This window comes from Capricornis sumatraensis, chromosome 7 (genome assembly GCF_032405125.1).
Source record: "Capricornis sumatraensis isolate serow.1 chromosome 7, serow.2, whole genome shotgun sequence".
NCBI classification, from domain to species: domain Eukaryota; kingdom Metazoa; phylum Chordata; class Mammalia; order Artiodactyla; family Bovidae; genus Capricornis; species Capricornis sumatraensis.
In genome coordinates this window covers 93,215,201-93,235,881 of record NC_091075.1, presented here as the reverse complement: position 1 = coordinate 93,235,881, position 20,681 = coordinate 93,215,201, and the positions used below count along the sequence as shown (strand labels likewise).

The 20,681-nt window shown below is 44.7% G+C and overlaps 1 protein-coding gene across 1 annotated transcript in view; it reads left to right on the top strand.

Moving 5' to 3' along the window:
- The first annotated feature begins 1,008 nt into the window (after positions 1–1,008).
- The window catches only part of PPEF2 (protein phosphatase with EF-hand domain 2), a 33,064-nt gene continuing 13,391 nt past the window's right edge, over positions 1,009–20,681 (top strand). Inside the window, exons 1-9 of the mRNA XM_068975370.1 lie at positions 1,009–1,063; positions 6,865–6,992; positions 7,136–7,193; positions 8,136–8,311; positions 9,612–9,726; positions 10,980–11,026; positions 11,833–11,999; positions 12,555–12,591; positions 12,674–12,823. Coding sequence (XP_068831471.1) covers positions 1,009–1,063; positions 6,865–6,992; positions 7,136–7,193; positions 8,136–8,311; positions 9,612–9,726; positions 10,980–11,026; positions 11,833–11,999; positions 12,555–12,591; positions 12,674–12,823 — 933 coding nt within the window. The remainder of the gene's footprint in view (positions 1,064–6,864; positions 6,993–7,135; positions 7,194–8,135; positions 8,312–9,611; positions 9,727–10,979; positions 11,027–11,832; positions 12,000–12,554; positions 12,592–12,673; positions 12,824–20,681) is intronic.

The window sequence follows — 20,681 nt, the reverse complement described above, 5'->3', positions numbered from 1 at the left end:
GCCCACACTGTGCATTGTATATCTGCAATATGCATCAGCCAGACCTCCCCCATTAACAGGAATGCCTGCTCCACCCAAAGAACAACATTCTCCTAGCACCAACAAGACGACTCCTTAAAGATAACATTCCTTCTTGAATCTGTAAGGGGCCACATGACCAACCACTCTACACTTGCAGACCTAGATTGTGTAAACTGTCGATAATACATCATTTGATGTACAGCCCTCTGTCTCAAAAAAAAAAACAAAAAACGTATATAACAGTGCCTTGATTTCTCACCAGTGGAACAGTTCTCAGAGCTTTCTGAGGTGCTCTTCCCCAGTTATACTCCTCAAATTTGGCTCAAATAAAATTTTCCAATTCTTTCTTAGAGTGGCTGATTAATTTTTTGTCAACATACAAAAGAGTAGACTCATGGAGACCCATGAAGTAAAATTTAAATCAAGGTACTACTTATGATTTGCTATTCTGGCAAAGTCAGGGCTGACAAGATGAAGCATTGGGGACATCAGCAAAAAATGTTTTGATCAATAGTGGGGATGAAAAATATGATGTTAAGAGGAATTAAGGAGAAGATAAGTGGTCTGCTCTGGAGAAGTCTGGATGAGAAGGAAATAGAGGTCGGGTTATAGCTGGAGGGATAGAGGAGGTCAAAGGATGGTGATGATGAACTGCTCTGAGATGAGACTTCAGCATGTTTTTAGACTGAAAAGGAGAAGCTAGTAGGAAGGCTGAAGACATGGGAGAGAGATGAGATAACGCAGGGAGGGAGTTTTCAGGGGAAGGACATCTCGTGCTGGGGAGGTGTGGAGGAGGGTGCTATCACATGATAACTTTATATATATTTTTATGATGTGGGAGACAAGGCTCATAGGTAGTTTGCTCTACCTGAACTAATATTCTACCCAAATCTCCCTGTTGCAGGTTCCCTCTTCCTTTTGTCAGCAAACAATTCACTCTCCCTTGGACCTGCTATCTGCATCCTGCAGAAACATCGCACTTAAGTTATGGGAAGCGGCACCTCAACCCAACACCATTTTGCTTTCCAGAATGCAGAGAAAGGTATGTGCTTCCCACCTTCAGCCTAACTGTGGGGACCTCAGTGGAAGCCTACATTGCACAGGGAGGGGCTTCTCAGGGTGGACGGGAAATCATTATATTGCTCCTCATGCTGACTCTTGAAAATCAGCTTCTCCTCCTTGTGACATGACCACAGGATACTCAGCTGAATATCTTAGGACTTGATGAACTATATTTAATAGAATTAAAATTTACTCAAGGAGTCAGTGTTGTCCATTGGGGTTTACCCCAAACTCCATCTTTACAAATAAAAGAAATAAGATTGGGCAAAAGGAGATGAAAGAGCATTCCAGGTAGAGGGTAACAAGGTCATGAAGTAGGCAAAAAGAAAGGCATTTTCAAGGAACTGAATGGTTGATGTGAATAAGATGGAGAATGGCATGGCATGAGGCTGCGGAGCTGTGCAGATCCCAGATCACTCAGGAGCAGCTAGGATTTAAACTTCATTCTAAAGGCTTGAAGAACCATTGCAGAATTCAAAACATACATAAAAGACTCTTCTGGCTTCCATGAAGAAGGGATTGTGTCAGGGATTGGAGTGGGTGGTGGAAGAGTAGAAGGAAGAACAATTTAGAAGCTAAAGGTCCGTATAGTCAAAGCTGTGGTTTTTCCAATAGTCATATATGGATGTGAGAGTTGAACCATAAAGAAAGCTGCTGCTGCTACTGCTAAGTCACTTCAGTCGTGTCCAACTCTGCGCGACCCCATAGACGGCAGCCCACCAGGCTCCCCGTCCCTGGGATTCTCCAGGCAAGAACACTGGAGTGGCTTGCCATTTCCTTCTCCAATGCATGAAAGTGAAAAGTGAAAGGGAAGTCGCTCAGTTGTGTCCGACCCTTAGCATGGACTGCAGCCTACTAGGCTTCTCCATCCATGGGATTTTCCAGGCAAGAGTACTGGAGTGGGGTGCCACTGAGCACCAAAGAATTGACACTTTCAAACTGTGGTGCTAGAGAAGACTCTTCAGAGTCCCTTGGACAGCAAGGAGATCAAGGCAATCAATCCTAAAGGAAATCAACCCTGAATATTCATTGGAAGGACTGATGCTGAAACTGAAGCTCCAATACTTTGGCCACCTGATGCAAAGAGCTGACTCAATGGAAAAGACCCTGATGCTGGGAAAGATAGAAGGCAGGAGGCGAAGCGGGCAACAAAGGACAGATGTTGGGTAGCATCACCAACTCAACGGACATGAGTTTGAGCAAGCTGCAGGATATGGTGAAGGAAAGGGAAGCCTGGCATACTGCAGGGGTCACAAAGCGTTGGACACAACTGAGTGAACAACAACAAAAGTCATCTAAGCAAGAGATGATAATGCCACGGTCCAGAGTTGGTGGCTATAGCGATGGGAGAGAAGAGGATGAATTCCCACAATACTCAGGAGGTGGAATGGACAGCGTCCACCTGATTACGTGTGTGGGGGTGGGGAGAAGGATGAATCAAGATTTATGTCCGGGGTACTTCCTGGTGGTCCAGTGATTAAGAATCCCCCTGCCAATGCAGCCTGGAGAAGGGAATGGCAACCCACTCCAGTAGTCTTGCCTGAAGAATCCCATGGACAGAGGAGCCTGGAGGGCTGTAGTCCATGGGGTCACAAAGAGTTGGACACGACTGAGCAACTACACTTTTTTCTTCTTTCTGCCAATGCAGGGGATGCAGCTTTGATCCCTGGTTGAGGAACTAGGATCCCACATGCTACAGGGCAGCTAAGCCTGTGCACTGCAATGAAGATCCAACACAGCAGTCAAAAAAACAAACAAGCAAAAAAAAAAAAAAATTTGAGCAACAAAGTATTAGCAAAAAAAAAATTGACGTCCAGGTTTCTAGATACCTGTCCTGTGCTTAGTCATGTCCAACTCTTTGCAGACCATGGACTGTGGCCTACCAGGCTCCCATGTCCATGGAATTTTCCAGGCAAGAATACTGGAGTAAGTTGCCATTTCCTACTCCAGGGATCAAACCCACGTCTCTTTCTCTTGGGTCTCCTGCATTGGCAGGCGGATCCTTTACCACTGAGCTACCTGGGAAATCCAGCGTACCTGGGTAGGTGATAATGCCAATTTCTGACATAAAATTAATGGAGAAGAACCAAGCTCAAGTAGAATGAAAGTGATGATTTATACACATTGGGTTTGAGGTGCCTATGTAACGTGCAGGTGGAAGTGCTGAGAAGACAGTTGCATATTCAGATCTGGTTTTTGAAGACGTCAGTGGAGATCCATGCCTTTGGAAGGCATCAGACAGAGTATGGGTGATTGTTGAAGCCATGGGGGTCACTGACGTAGCCTAGAGTGAGAGTAAAGACAGAGCAGTGAAGGATTCTAGTACTTAAGCATCAGGTCGAAGAGAATGAGGCAACCAAAGGTAGAAGGAAGCAAGGGAAATGATGATCGCACCTTGTTTCTATGGGGCTTCCCAGGTGACTCAGCTGGTAATAAATCTGCCTGCAGTTTGGGAGACCTGGGTTCGATCCCTGGGTTAGGAACATCCCCTGGAGAAGGGAATGGCTACCCATTCCAGTATTCTGGCCTGAAGAATTCCATGGACTGTATAGTCCATGGGCTCACAAAGAGTCAGACATGACTGAGCGACTTTCACTTTCACTTGTTACTATGAGCTTAAGTATCTTTATAAACTCATGGCCTCCCTTCTAGTTTGGCAACACATCCCAGGCTCATCTTGCATATTTTTGTCTCCAGATTAGAAATCACTATTTCTCCAGGGTTTGGGGTATTTGCTACCAGGTTGGTCATTACTTCCTATACTTTTTCAATGAACAAATCTGGAAAATGTGCATTATTTTAATAGACAATTTATACTTAGGATCACAGTAATTTTACCTAACAACTTTGACATTCTATCTCCTTGCTCTTTATTAATAATGATACCAGTATGGTATTATTTACTTTGTCCTACAGTATATAAATCAGTATCAGAAATACAATAACAGTACTATTACAACAATATGATAACTGAAAACTCCTTAAGACTTCTTTGTAGTTCTTTTTGCCCATTGAGTATATCCACTTAGGCATATACAATTCCTGAATTTTCAAGTCATTTGAAAGAACTCCTTTCTACATGGTTATGCCACCAGTGCATATACAAGGTTAGATTTGCTTGTTTAACATTTGCTTTTTAAACACTGATTTTTTTTGTTTTGATTTAAATTTGTTTTATAATTTTATAAAACATGTCTACAACTCACATTCCAATTATCTGGTGCTGCATAATAAACGGCCTCAAAACTTAGTGGCTTAAGACAACCATTTTATTCTGCTCGTGATTTTGTGGGTCAGGAATTTGCCAAGGGCACAGCTTGATGGTTTGCCTGTGACCCTCAGGACAGCTGCAGCTGGAGGTTCAGCTTCCGGGATGGTTCTTCACCTGGACCTCTGTCTCCCCAGCTGGTTGCCTGGTCCTTAGTGTGGAGTTTTCGCAGCCAGGTGTGTCTGTAACTTTTCCCATAGGATGTGCTCTGCACAAGGCTGAGGAAGGGAAACCCAAGGATCTTATATTGCACGGTAGGGAACGGAGGATGGAGTGGAGGTCCTTAGACTACGCTGTGCCTCACAGCGCCCATCTCAGTGAAGGGTAACCCAGGTTCTAGATGGAGGCTTGGGAGAGCGGACACAGAGGTACTACCTGCTTGCCCTGCCCTGAGCAGCCGAAGCGGAGCGGAGTACATGTCTAGTCGGCACCATTTGCCTTAAAACGCCTGAGGCAAGGAGTTACCAAACAACATTTTCACGGAAACTTGGTGGCCATGATGTTCCTCAGTGTTGCTCACACTTCAGCACAAGTGAGGATGATGCATGGAGCTTGTTAACCCTGCAGATTCCTGGGTTCCATGTCAGAGTCATAGTGAGGAGCAGATGTCTGTGTGTTTGCCCTGAATTCCTAAAGAGTTACTTTAGGTAAGGACCACTTATTCTGGATGTTGCTTTCACTATTCTGAATGGGGATTTACATAATTTAGTCTTCGTCGCTTATTATTTTGTGAGTGCCTTTGGAACATACTTAGTGTATGGCGTTTTTTTCCTCACAGAAAATCAAATTCAGCTTTGCTTAAATTCTTCTCAAGGTTCTCTTTTCCCACTCACTGTTGGATCTCGTCTTAGGGATATCAGCAGGAATTCCAAGAGCTCTCTAATGCCAGCTAAATATATTAAATCAATCGCTCTGCTTTTCACGAGGTTGACCTGAATGAACCTGCCGGGTTTCCTTTGTAATCCAGCTTTATCCACAAAGGCTCCATTCATCCCCGGGGGCACTTTCAGGCCCAGGAGTTTAAGGAGAGTCTAGTCACTCATGTGGACAGCTGTCCTCTTCTCTGGCAGCAGTAGTTGACTGCAGGTCCTAAAGCTCAAAGGAAGAATGAAACCTCCTCAAGCCATCCTATAGTACATGAGCACCCAGCACAGGTCTTAAGTCCACAGACTGCCCTTCATCCTGGACAGTCAGCAGCATCCTGGATGTGAGGTGATGGGGGTACAAGCCACAGGGATAGAGTGAATATGGGGACAGCAAGCACTGACCGCCAACTGACATGATACTATGTGGTGATGCACGTGTGTATGTTTATTCCCCCCACTCATCATCTAGCTCGTCTTCTTTTCTAGATGAGGACTCTGAGCCCAAAAAAGTTGATTGGACTGAGGCTACATAGCTGGTCAGGGCATTTCCAGGCTCAGAACCACACTCCTGACATCCCGTGTATTGTTTTAGTCGCTCAGTCGTGTCCAGCTCTTTGCAATCCCATGGACTGTAGCCCGCCAGACTCCTCTGTCCATGGGGATTCTCCAGGCAAGAATACTGGAGTGGGTGCCCATGCCCTTCTCAGGGGATCTTCCCAACCCAAGGATCAAGCCCGGGTCTCCTGCATTGCAGGCAGATTCCTTACCATCTGAGCCACCTGGTATCAAAATATCCTCCCCACCCTGGGACCCCCTGCATCATCCCACCCCATTTTTTTATTTGCATTTGAATGTGTTTATTTTATACAGTATTTATTGTAAATAAATGTATTTATTTATTTTATACAGTTTTCAAAGGTGAATTTCCATTTACAGTTATTGTAGAGTATTGGCTATATTCCCTGTGTCGTACAGTATATCCTTGCAGCTTATTATACACCTAATAGTTTGTACCTCATACTCCCGACCTCTGTATTGCCCCTCCCCACTTATGTCTCCCACTGGCAACCACTAGATCTGTGAGTTGTTCTCTAGATCTGCAAGTTTGCTTCCTTTTTGTTATATTCCCTAGTTTGTTGTATTCTTTAGATTCCACATGTGTGATATCATACAGTATCTGCCTGTCTCTGACTTACTGCATTTAGCATTATGCCCTCCAAGTCCATCCAAGTTGCACACACACACACACACACACACACACACACACACACACATGTGGCAAAACTTCATTCTCTGTTAACGGCTGAGTAATATCTGCATCTTCCCACTCTTCAAGTATACTGCAACCTTGCAGCCTCCCCAGTTTACATATCCTTCTCAGAATCCGAGCTTTCCACCTCTACATGTATAAATGGTTTCATCAAACAGTGGGAATTCCAATAACCCTCCAGTGATATGAGTATAACTAACAGGTAAAACTGGAGGAGGGATGGGGGCTGGAAGGGGGACTCGGGCTCCCTGGCCATCAGTGGGGCAGATCCTTCCTATTTGATGGCAAAATGTAGTGCTTTCCCCCCACCACCCTCAGCTCCCCGCTAGGCCCCAGGAGTCCCGTCTCACAAACTGGCTTTTCCATCTGTGTCACAGCCTTCAGGGCAGCGGCCCTGATCCAGAGGTGGTACCGGCGCTACGTGGCCCGCCTGGAGATGAGGCGGCGCTGCACCTGGAGCATCTTCCAGTCCATCGAGTACGCCGGGCAGCAAGACCAGGTCAAGGTGCGCCGGGATGTGGGACGGGACCACTCCAGCTCTGCCCCCCAGCCCCCGGAGCAGCAAGCCCCAGGGGCCTGGAAGGATGTGGATCGTTCCTGGGTTCCCCTTCTGTCTCTAAAGCCTTGTCTGCTTGGGTTTCTCTGCAGCTCCACAATTTCTTCAGCTACCTTGTGGATCACTTCACCCCCAGCAGTCACAACGAGAGTGAGTATGAAATGCCACCCGGCAGGTCCTCTGGTCTGAGGGTCAGAGACAGCAGGGTGAGGTAGGGGGGTGCACGGGGAGTGAAAATGTGAATCTCGTGATGGCCAGGGAATGAGCAAGGAGGTTCTCCTGGAAGCAGACCTGGAGACGAGAGTTTGAGCACAAGGAGTTTATTTGGTAAATACAAGAAGCACTGAGAGGTGGAGGAGGGGCTCAGGAAAGGGGAGGCACACAGTGAAGGAGTGGGTAACTAAACCAGCAGTTTGTCAGGGAAATAACGCAAAACACAGCCCAGGAAGCCTCCAACCTGAAGGCAGCGGGATCTAGAGTCTCTGTCAACTCCTGAGAGTCACTGATGGGAGCTGCTGGGAGGGGCGGATGGGAGGGTCATTGCTGTGCATCTGGCCTCTCTGCTGATCCAGGGGAAGCCCTCAGGCAGTGATCCTGGGGCAGCCTTTGGAAATCAATTGCCTGAGTCTGAGGCATCTGCCGCACTAAGTACCCCAGAAATGCCTGTGAATTTCCGCTTAAAATTTTCTCTTAAGAAAATTAAATGTGCATTAAGTTTTTAAAACACCATCCTTGTAGAGAAGGGGGACAAAAAGAAGCAAATGTAGAAAAATATGGGAAACCTATTGAAAATATGTTCATTTCCCCAGTACCCCTTTCCTCCTGCTTACCAACCTAAGCCCCTGAATCTCTGTACTTTCTAAGTCAGTCAGTCTTTTAAAATAGACGTCAAATGGATTTGACATGATAACATAACCTTTCTCCTGTCCATCCTAGTTTCTTATGACCTGGTCTTCTCCTTTCTCCTCCCCGGTGTTGGCGGCCTTGCCCAACCGGCCACGTCCCCTGCAAGTAAGGTCCAGGAAATGGACTCTCTATTGCTTGAGCCTGCAGGCCTGCTCTAAGCCAGCCCACCCTTTCTGTGCTGCCTAGGGGACTTCCTGAACCGCATGTTCACTGAGGAGCAATCCCCCCAGGCCTCCGAAATGCAGAACAGCGGTGACTATGAATCTATCGAGGTACCGGACAGTTACACAGGGCCACGCCTCTCCTTCCCGCTCCTTCCTGACCATGCGACTGCCCTGGTGGAAGCTTTCAGACGGAAACAAGTAAGCTCACGCCAGGGTCCTGGGTCACCAGCCATCCCACGGAAAGTGTAGCAGCAGATAGACACAGTGCAAAAGGAATGGCCCTGGATTTAGGGTGTTGGTGTCAGGGATCCACCAGAGAGAGCCACTCGCCCTTTTCTTAGCCAGGACCTTGTGGTTGATCAGGTTTTTATATATTGAAAACCCCTCCTCCTAATCAAGTAATCTCTTCATTCATCTCACAGATATTGAGCACTGCCATGGGCAGGCACTGTTCCAGATACTGCACTGAACAGTAAACAAAACAGACACAAATCTCTGCCCACAGAGGGGTAACATTTTAGTGGGGAGACATAATAAATAACAAATTAGTAATATATGCATAATATATACATTATATATATATATATAAAATATGTAATATATTAGGTGGTAGAACTATGTCAGAGCATAAGCTAAGTTCCCGGTGGGAGAGATGGCAATTTTACAGGGTGATCTGGGAAGGTATTACTGAAAAGGTGATTTCTGAGCAAGAGTCGAACGTGGCGAGGGAGTGTGCCATGTGTACATCTGGGGAAAGAGTTCTAGGCGGAGGGAATAGATGGAAAGGCCCTGGGCAGCACCTCGCCTGGACTGCTCCAGACATCAGCAAGGCCACTGGGGCTGGAAAGGAGGGAACCAGGGAACAACTGTCAGGAGATGGAGATGGAGGGGTAAGTAAGGTAGGCTCAATTTTCTGAAGGAGATGGGGAAACCATGAGCACAGAAATGATATAATCCAGCTTTCTTTTTAAAATAATCATATTGTTTGATGAACAGAGTGTAGGGAGCAAGGGCTGAAACAGGGAGGTAGGCCAAGAGACTACTGTAATATAGTCCAAGCTTGAAACCTAGGCGGTTAGAGGTAGTGAGAAGTGGCCAGATTCTGGCTCTTAGGCCAGATTCCAGTCCTTCCCCTTATTTCACATGAAGATAATTCACTGCAGAAGCTGGGATGATTTTCCCAGTAATGTCAGGATCACTAATACCATCAGTGTATATGCACTTCTTCATAAAACAATCACATGTTTCTCCCTAGCTAAAGGCAAGGAAGGGTTACACAGGGTAGGAAGAGGACATTGGTTCAGTATTTGAAGGATGATGAAAAACATGAACAAGGGCAGAGGATGAGTGAAAAAGAAACCATCTGTGCATAGGTCCCAGGAGCAGTTTACTAGGGTCACTTAACGCGGTCTTGGGGTCATTCAGTGGTAGACATGTGACCCGTCTTCCCTCACGAATATGTCTTATTTTGTCCCCTCCCTGCTCTTCTTCCTAGTAGAGGCTCCATGCTCGCTATGTCTTGAATCTTTTGCATGAAGCCAGGAAACACCTGGTACAACTGCCGAACATCAACCGGGTCTCCACTTGTTACAGCGAGGAAATCACAGTGTGTGGTAAGAGCCAGTCAGAAATGGCTTTATGTGCTGGACACGAACCAGAAAATTCTGCCTGTTGTGGGGGAGAGAGGGGAGGGCTAGAGGGGTCCTGATGGCCACATGGGCAGGCCAGCTTCATGCCTTCACACTGAATATATTTACATATTTATTCCACAATTACTTAAACTGGGGGTGGGGAGGGCAGGTGCTATGAAGGAGAACCGTAGGCCAGGGGGCCCAGCCTCTTCTTGATTTTTCCAAGAGATTCAGATTTGGCCCCAAACTCATGCTGTCCATTCAGAACAGAATTCCAGCAAATAACTAGACCTTCTCTTGTTAGAAGACAGTTTATTTATTGTACCTGAACAGGTCTAAATGCCTAGGAAATGGTTCCTTCTGTCTACATTTCCTCTTAGAGAGAAATCCTGTAAATGACAAATTTCTCCATCCCCTTACATGATGGGTGATGTTTTAATATCCATTATAGGGGAGACTATAACACACAGGGGCTGTAAACTAGCACTTCCAGGGCCACACACAGCCTGCAATATGTCTTGTCTGCTTCAAAATGTTCTTAAATTTCTAGTTTCCAACGTTTGGAAGTTGGGATTTCATGTTAAAATCCAGATTTCCAACTTCTTGAAAAATCTTGTAACACTGACCCTTATAAGTGAGTACCAGCTTCTTACTTTAAGATGGGGCAAAAATCTCTCCAGTTCTCATCCAGGCTTTCAGCCCTACACCATTCTGTCTTATTTCTGCTTTAGTAAAAATATGTCATTTATTGTTTGTGATAATCATACAGAAGAAAGATCATGCTTTCTGCTCTCAATATTAATTAACCTTGCAACAGGGAAGCTAATATTTTGTTGTTTAGTCATTAAGTCATGTCTTTTTCTGACCCATGGGACTATATAGCCCACCAGGATCCTCTGTACATGAAATCTCCCAGGCAAGAATACTTGAGTGGGTAGCCATTCGCTTCTCTAGGGGATCTTCCCAACACATGGATCAAACCCACATCTTCTGCACTGCCAGGTGGATTCTTTACCACTTAACCACCTAGGAAGCAGCTAATTATTTGTCCCTGTCTTATAATGGAAAAATGAGTGACCATAAGTTTATCATGTTTTCCTGGGTATTTTTATTTAAACTGAGTTACAGATGACATAATATTGCATTAGTTTTAGGTATATAATGAGTATTTTTTTATAGTAAAAATTAGAAACAATGGTGAAGATCATTCAAAACTGATATTTTTTCTTTGTTAGGAGATTTACATGGCCAGTTGGATGACTTAATATTTATATTTTATAAGGTATGAACCCTCAAATTATGTTCCTGTCTTGTTCTGAGGTTTATTTTTTTTTTTATTTTTACAATACTGTATTGGTTTTGCCATACTGAGGTTTACTTTAGAAGTTCACATACAGTATCTATTAAAAAATGCTTAAGTATTTTAAAATATTTTAGAGTAGTATTTGTTACTATGTAACAAATGCAGAATGTAAAAATGATTATTGTATTGTATTGTATTTTTGTAGGCTGTTTAAAAAACAGAAAATCTATGGTTAATAAAATCATTATTTGGAAAAAGAAAATCAAGTACTAAATAGAGAAAATTATTTATTATCAAAGCAACTGAAAGCTATTTTCATACCTATTTTTAGTTACCAAATGCTCTGTATAGTGATAACTATTCCACTAATGTAATTAACACAAAGCATTTTCTGATGTATTGTCTTGTTAAATCCTGAGAAATGTATGGCAGCTATTATCATTGCCAGTTAGAGACAGAGCGGCCAGAACTTAAAATGAGCCTTGGAATTATAAGTTCAGTGCCCGTGGCACAAACCACCTGGCAACACTGTGCTTTTGAATAATGAACACATTTATTTTGGTGAGCATGTCATAACCTCAGCCTGGCTAGAAAGGAATATGAGACCAACTGAAAGTATTTCCAGTATTTCCATCTTTTACTGACATTTCCTGTTTGGAAAAGAGCCAGACAGCACAGCACTGGCTTTCAGGCCTGATGTGACTGTCCGATGCACAATGGCTTGACCCGATTTCCTATTTCCTTCTCCCACTGTTTCTTCTTGGACTTGACTCCTCGTTTGGAAGAACGGCCTCCCATCACCAGAGCGGGCCTATGTGTTCAATGGCGACTTTGTGGACCGAGGGAAGGATTCAGTCGAGATCCTAATGGTTCTCTTTGCCTTCATGTTGGTTTACCCAAAAGAGTTCCATCTTAACCGAGGAAACCATGAGGACCATATTGTGAACTTACGGTACAAACCAAAACATGCTTGGGGATTTGGTCTTTACTGGTTGCGACTGTGAAGTTATTTTTCCAGAGATTCTTATTTGTTAGATGCATTTTTAAAACAGTCTTCAAGTTTATAAAGTGGAATACACAATATATACCATTTTAAAACGTTTTCTTAAAAGTTTACACATTATCCTAATATTCTAATAAAACTATTACATTTGTTTTCACATGGCCAAACACTTTAATCATACAAACAGTAAGAGAACAGTAAGAGTTTACTATAGAAAAAGTGCAAAATATAGATAAGCAAATGAAAATTAAAGTATCCCATATTTCTACCCACACATAATATAATTTTAAACAGTTGGCAATTATTTTGCAATGTTTTTTCTATATATATATATTTTTTTTAATTTTTGATTGGAGGATAATTGCTTTACTATATTTTGTTGGTTCCTGCTATAAACATGAATCAGCCATAGGTATACATATAGAATATGAATTTTTATAAAAATGCAACTGTGCCATACATAATATCACTAAATTTAATATCTATTTCTGCTTCTAACTCTAGATATGGTTTTACCAAGGAAGTGATGCATAAATATAAGGTATGCAGCTCTTAAAAGCAAAAGTTTCTCTCAGTGCAGATAAATCAAGTGAATTATTTAAAACTTAGTATCATGTTTTCAGATACACGGCAAGAAAATACTAAAACTGCTGCAAGATGTGTTCTGCTGGCTTCCACTGGCCACTCTGGTTGATGAGAAAGTCCTGATTCTTCATGGTGGAGTGTCAGACAGGACTGACTTGGAGCTCCTGGCTAAACTAGAGAGGCACAAGGTACTGACTGAGCACTAAACTAATGTGGATTTCTGTATAATGCCAGGCGTCACTGCCAACGAACCTAAGACAGATGTCATCTTGATTCCATGCTCACTCCAGCTGACTAATACGGGCTGTTAAGATCCGTTAAATCTTTGGACAGAGGGTTGGGAATCCACTGCTGGAGCAGGTGTACTGTGATCCATTAACATTTGCCATGGATGACGGTGGGGAACGGCAGCTATTGCCACCTGTTGAAAGCCTCGAGTCCTAACCACTGGACCTGCCAGGGAGCTCCCTAGAACCTTTGCTTTCTAATTTTCCACTTCCAAAATGAAACAGAAAAAATAGAAACTATTGGGGTATAAGGTATTCTGTTTTTTCACACTCCCCCTGCTCCTGCTTGTTTTTGTTAAGTTCCTTTGGGACAAGTATTAATACCATCTCTGGTTATGTTGTATTTCTGCTAGCACTTTCCTTGCATATAGTTAGCGCTTAAAATAATGGTTGTTGAGTTTAACTGCAGGAATTGAGACCCTGCAAGCTGTGCAGTGCAGCCAAAAAAATAAGCAAAGATTCTGTTTTCTTTTAATCATAGACTCTTACCCTTGAATCGTATATTATAGCCTCTCTCCTCCAACTGCCCATCCACACAGGAATGAACCCCTGCTATGACATCCTTGAGCAGTTCCAAAAACAGAGAACTCATTCCACATAAGCCAGCCTACTCTGGGCAACTCTAACTGATGTACAGTAAGTTCTATATATACGAACGAATTTGGTTCCAAGAATACATTCATAAGTCCAATTTGTCCCAAGTTAGCCTAGGTTCCCAATATAATCAGCTATATAGTACTGTACTGTAATAGGTTTATAATACTTTTCACACAAATAATACATACATTAAAAACAGACACAAAAAACACTTTAAATCTTACAGAACAGTACCTTGAAAAGTACAGTAGTACAGTTTAACAGCTGGCATACAGGGGCTGGCAGGCACGTCTTCGAAAGTTTGCAACCTGTAGGTTCATATATGCAAAGACTTACTGTAAAAGTCTATACTGTTGTTGTTCAGTTGCCAAGTGGTGTCCGACTCTTTTCAACCCCATGAACTTGCACCACACCAGGCCTCTCTGTCCCTCCCCATCTCCCAGGTTTGCCCAAATTCATGTCCATTGATTCGGTGATGCTATCCAACCATCTCATCCTCTGTCACCCTCTTCTCTTTCTGTTATGAGACATAAATGAACGAGTGTGGCCTTAAAATCAGACAGACCTGAGTCAGAATCTGGAAACAAGCACTTCTTGGCTGGGATGGCAGCTTTGTGTACTCGGTTGTCCAGGCGCCAGGGCTTCTTATGTCTTGTTACTCTGCCATCCTTAGAGTGACATCCCCATGCCCTCATGTGCATAGCTCAAGATAGCTTGCCACCACACCTGCGTTCCAAGCAATACAGTAGAGGAATGAAAGGAAGAATATCCTACCCTTTAAAGACATAGTGAAGAAGTTGCAAGCATCTCTTCCGCTCTCATCCCATTGGTCAGAACTTAGTGCATTCCTGTAGGCAGGATGTGATGGCTCCTTTGATCTCTGTGGGACCATCCTAACTCCAGTGTGATGGATCCATGGCTTAATTCCCTTCAACTTCACCGGGGAAATGAGTCATGAATATCACCTCGCGAGGTCCAGTCCAGCAAGGTGATACAGAAATGCATGGTATGTGCTAAAAATAGTAACACCTTCCATAAGTTGTTCAGGTACAAGGACCTGGCTATGTCCATTACAGACCCACACTTCCTAGAGTCGGCTTTCTGAGAATGGTTAGGACTCCAATCTGATCCCCATTCATTGGCCTTAAGTCTTCAGGAAAATACTTTGGATAGCATCTTATGAGAACCACATCAGTGATCAGGGCCAACACTTGGGCTGGTCTTCTGGATGTTTATTCTCCCAAGATTTCTACAGGACCCAGCCTCCAGGACAGCAGTGGCACGGGCGAACATCTGTGGGAAATATTAACCGCTAGAAGTAAACTTACGTAGAGCCGTGAAAGTAGCTCCCAGTGATTCTACATACCCGACAGTGTTTGCGTTCCTTAACTGAATTCCTTCTGGATCTCAAACTATTTCTGAAACAGTGGCAGGGTCTCTAGAACAATATTTCATAGTTGCTCAACTGGCACCTGCTTCTAAGGCCTGGGCTTCCCTCGTGGTTCAGCTGGTAAAGAATCCACCCGCAATGTGGGAAACCTGGGTTCAATCCCTGGGTTAGGAAGATCCCCTGGAGAAGGAAACAGGCTACCCACTCTAGTATTCTGGCCTGGAGAATTCCATGGACTGTATAGCCCATGGGGGTCACAAAGAGTCAGACATGATTGAGCAACTTTCACTTCTAAGGGCTACCTTCAACTGGAAGTAGGGCAACCAGTGAAGCTTTATCACAGGTTAAAGTAATCTCCTGACAACTTTTAGCTATAGACTTTTTAAGAGTGTGATTCCTCTTCCATTTTGCCAGTAGATTGGGGTTGTCAAGAAGCATGTAATTTCCAAAGACGGTTTAAAGCTCAAGATACTTCTTGAGATATTCTTGCTATAAAGGCCCCTTTATTGTCACTCAAAATGGACATACGTAACCCAAACCTAGGGATTATTTTTTTTTTAGGAGATCTTTAACAACCTCATGTGTTTTCAGGCCAGCAAGGAAATGCTTCTATCCAACCAGTACAAGTGTTCACAAATAGCTAATAAGGGCCTAAGGTTTCCAGTGACTACTGGCATCACAGTGAAGTCGCTGATCTTTTCCCACTCCAGCACCTGGGGTCTGAACTCCTTTGATTAAAGGCAGTGTCCCAGTTTTAGGATTATTTTTAGCACACACCATGCATTTCTGTATCAGCTTTTGAATTGTCCTTTGCATGTTTGGTCCTGTTTGCGAATCCACTGCTGCTGCTAAGTCGCTTCAGTCATGTCCAACTCTGTGCGACCCTAGAGATGGCAGCCCACCAGGCTCCCCCATCCCTGGGATTCTCCAGGCAAGAACACTGGAATGGGTTGCCATTTCCTTCTCCAATGCATGAAAGTGAAAAGTGAAAGTGAAGTCGCTCAGTCGTGTCCGACTCTTAGCGACCCAATAGACCGCAGGCTACCAGGCTCTTCCTTCCATGGGATTTTCCAGGCAAGTGTACTGGAGTGGGGTGCCATTGCCTTCTCCGTTGCGAATCCACTAGAGGGTGCTATCTGTCCCACAATGGGTACTCAGGTGTACATAATGTAACACCTTCCGTAAAGGTGTTCAGGTACAAGGACCTTACTATATGCATTATAAACCCAGCTTTCCCAGAGTCAGCATCCTGAGAATGACCAGGACTCCAATCAGATCCCATTCACTGGCCTTAAATCTTTGAGAAGATAGATTGCATCTTACCAGATCTACATCGGCGACCAGAGCCAACTCTGGCACCTAGGTATCCCTGCCTGCTGGCTTTGCTGCTTGATCAGCTAAATGATTCCTTCCGGCAGTCACACAGTGCTTTCGGATGTCCTGAACGGTGGACATTAATTCTTTTGGCTCCATGACAGTTTCTAATAAGGTTAAAATTTCTTCAGCAGGGTTAAGTTCCTTATTCCCTGCAATTAACAGTCCCCTCTCCAAATGGCCCTATGAGCATGGACCACCAAGAAAGCATACTTTAGAATCAGTGAAAACAGTTACTCTTATCCTTACACAGATGGAAGGCTCTCATCAGGGCTGTTAGTTCTCCCTTTTGTGCAGAGATTCCTGGGGGGAAAAGCTTCTGCTTCCAGAGTATTTTGGTGAGTTACCACCACATACCCAGCTTTGCATTCTTCCTGGTCCATAAAGCTGCCTCCATCTGTGAACATCTCCAGGTCTGGGTTCTCCAGTGGCTGGTCCATCAGGTTGGGATGGCTGGAATAGACTGGTTCAATTATCTGAATACAATCATGCATAAGCTCTTCAGTATTATTTGGGAGCACACTGGCAGGATGCAAGGTGGAGCTGTTTTCAGAGTGACATTAGGATCATCCAACAATATAGCCTGATACTTTCCACATCTTCCTGAAGTTAACCAATATCCTCCCCCTCTGTTCTAGGAGGAAAAATAAACAGTGAGGCGTATGCACTGTGGCAGGTTGTCCTAAAATAAATTTCTCCACTTCCGGTAAAAGTTCACATGTCACTGCTACAGTCCAAAGACAAACTGGCCATCCCTTAGTAACTGTATCTAATTGCTTTAAGAAATACTCAGCAGGCTCCTTATGCTACCCAGGTTCCAAGTCAGGACTCCAAGGCTGATTCCTTGTCTCTCATGAACAAATAAGTCAAAGGGCTTTCTGGTATCTGGACGACCTAAAGCCAGGGCAATTAGTTTTTTTCTTTAATAACCTGGAATGCCCTATGGCATTTCCCTAGTTGAGTGTAGAGATTCATGTCTCCTTTAAAGTGAAAGTGTTAGTCACTTAGTCATGTCCAACTCTTTGTGACCCCCGTGGACTGTAGCCCACCAGGCTCCTCTGTCCATGGGATTCTCCAGGCAAGAATACTGCAGTGGGTTGCCATTCCTTCCTCCGGGGGATCTTCCCGACCAAGGGGTCGAACCTGGATCTCCTGCATTGCAGGCAGATTCTTTTCTGTCTGAGCCAGCAGGGAAGCCTCCTTTAAAAGAGCTTCCTGAAAGGGTTTTGCAATGAGTGCAAAATTGGGGATCCAGTTGAGGCAGAACCTGGCCGTTCCTAGGAATCCTTGCAGTTTATTTATGTATTGACTGCTGCATGGCATGTGGGATCTTAATTCCCTGACCAAGAATCAAACTCATACACCCTATAGTGGAAGTGTGGAGTTTCAACCACTGGACAGCCAGGAAGGTCCCCCTGCAACTGTCTTTTGGTATAGGAATGGCAATCCTGGCTAGAATTTCCTGTCAGGGAGCAGGTCTGTACTTGTAAGAGTTCAAAACCCAAATATTTAGCAGAGGGCAGAAAAGTGTGGCTCTTGAACACCTTATAGCCTCATTCAACCAGAAAGTTCAGAGTCAAAGCTGTGTTCTGGTCTGAGGTGCCCTTTCTCTCACTAGCAATCAGAATATCATCCACAGGCTGGATCAAGGCTGCCTCGCTTAGCTGCTGCTAAGTCGCTTCAGTTGTGTCCGACTCTGTGCCACCCCATAGATGGCCTCCTACCAGGCTCCCCCGTCCCTGGGATTCTCCAGGCAAGAACACTGGAGTGGGTTGCCATTTCCTTCTCTAATGCATGAAAGTGAAAAGTGAAAGTGAAGTCGCTCAGTCGTGTCCGACTCTTAGCAACCCCACAGACCGCAGCCTAGCAGGCCCCTCCATCCATGGGATTTTCTAGGCAAGAGTACTGGAGTGGGGTACCATTGCCTTCTTCTCGCTTAGCTGAGGGTCCCTCAAATCTTTTGCCAGGATTTCTCCAAATATCGTGGGAGTGTTTTTAAATCCCTGTGGGACTACTATCCAGCAGTATTCTTGCTGAACTTCTGTATCTAGATCTTACTATTCAAATCTAAAGATTCTTAGGATTCAAAACTCATGGGTATACAAAAAAAGGGAATCCAAGTTTAATGCAGTAAGCCAACACAAATCTCCAGAAAAGGTAGTGAGCAGAGTGTATGAGTTAGGGACTCCTGGATGAATATCTTCTACAGTTTGATTAATATCCCTTAAGGTGTGCACAAACCGATATTCATCTGTGCCTGGTGTCCAGACAGTAAAACTGAAGTATTATAAGGTGATTTAATACAACATGTATTAAATCATGTTCCAGGGTTTCCGGGAGAATTGAATCAATATTTCCCCCTTTTGAATGGACTCAACTTCCAGGTGGTTGCAGCAAAGAAACTTTTCCAAGGGTCCCTGTTACAGTTACCAAAAAGTTGAACCCCCAATTGCCAGTCATTAACAACTTAATCAGATACAGATGGACACGGATAAGACCAAAATGAAAACAAAACCCAGATGGGCCCCAGGCTTTTAACTAGGGTATGGAGGTCAGAACTGACAATCAGTCTAGGTACAGGTGAATTTCTTGTACAGGGTTACTCATCCAAAAGACATCTTCTCACCCCAAGACGTCTTCCAACCTCAAATCCCCCAAATCACCTCCTACAAAACTAAGCACTGAATGTTGGCTGCACTTTGCCAGGAAACCCAGGGAATCCTTCCTGGAACAGACAGACAAGGGGACTGTTTGGACTCACCCAGAGGCTTTTAATATCAGCAACAGGCTGACCAACCATGGGCAGCAGGTCTGTCTGGATTTATCTCCTGCCTGGTGTGCCGTATTTGTTACCAAACCAGGTTCCCTCTGCCCTAACTTTGCAGCCAAAATGCTGGGATGCCAAAGTTTAGAGCAAAGAGAGGGTTTATTCACAAGGCAGCCAAGTGAGGAGGCTGAAGAACAAATCTCGAATCCTCTCCCCTGAAGGCAGGGGTTCAGGTTATTTATGGGAGAAAGAAGCAGGGTATCTGAGCTGTGAGAGGAGTGGCGGGGAGAGGATAAGGAAAAGCTGCGGTAATCGTGGTTCTGAGCAGGCGTAACTAGGCTACAGGCTCTGCACCTTCAAAAGGGCACTAATGGAACTCTCGAGCATGCCTGGTTGAAGGGTCAGTGGTCCCATCCAGTCTTAGTCGGCTCAGCTAGAACTAGACACAGCCAATTCCAAGTTCCCAGAAAACGACTCGGGCAAACATCTTATTTAGGCCACATGCTGCTTGGAGGACATGCATGTTTTCTGTAGTGACAATTAAAACAGCCTTGATTAGAGAAGGTAGGTTACAGGTGAAATGGATTTCACTAACGCTTACCCACCATTTCAGAAACTTAGGGGGGCAGAGGGTCTACAGTCAGCTCTCTGGATTCCATCCCAGTGCAGTCTCAATATCTCTGTGCCTTGGGGTTCTTACTTGTACTATAAGTGAGGGCTTCCCAGGTGGCACAGTGGTAAAGAACCCGCCTGCCAATGCAGGACACGTGAGAGCCTCGGGTGGGATCCCTGGGTCAGGAAGATTCCCTAGAGAAAGAAATGGCAACCCACTAGAGTAGTCTTGCCTGGAGAATCCCACAGAGGAGCCTGGTGGGCTGCAGACGCTGTGGGATCACAGAGTCGGACATGACTGAGTGAGCCCACATACTATTAAGTGAAAATGCTATTGCATGGGGGTGTTCAGGCTAATCAATGTATTCATAAAAGGGCCCTGGATGGCACCTATTTGGAAGAGGCTTGATACATATTAACACTATTATCCTTAAGAATAAAAGTCAAGGACACCTCTTGAAGCAGATAACATCCTTATAAAGTTACCTGAGGACCGGAAGGGGCGGACTGGTGGACGGGCCCTGACTGTGAGGTGGCCACAGGGAGGGGGGGAGTTGGTTAGGAGTCTGTTCACACTCTGAGGACTCGCACTCTCTTCACGCAGGGCCAGAACTGCCTAGGAAGTAATTAGCACTTGTCCAGGGTTACAGAATAACCTCTGTTCTCTTCTCTTCCATCAGGATCCCTCTTCAAATGTCAGTCAGGCACTGCCGAGCCACGTCAAGTGCCCATCTTTGTTCCCGCCCGCAGTCAGTCCACACCGGGACGTGGCTTTCTTGTACTGCACTCCGTAGATCTATTTGCAGAAAGTTCTCGCTCCTTGATTACACACCTGAAGAGTTTTCTTTGTGAACCAGACGTTTCTCTTGATACCCCTGTGGATGCTGTGGCACTCGGGCATGCTGGGAATGGCTGCTCCTGCCTTTGGCTGGATGCCCCAGGTCTGCTCTGTGGCCTGAACCAACTCTTTCTCAGGATCAGAATTCCTCCTGCTTGTGTTCTCTACATTGTCAGCTTGC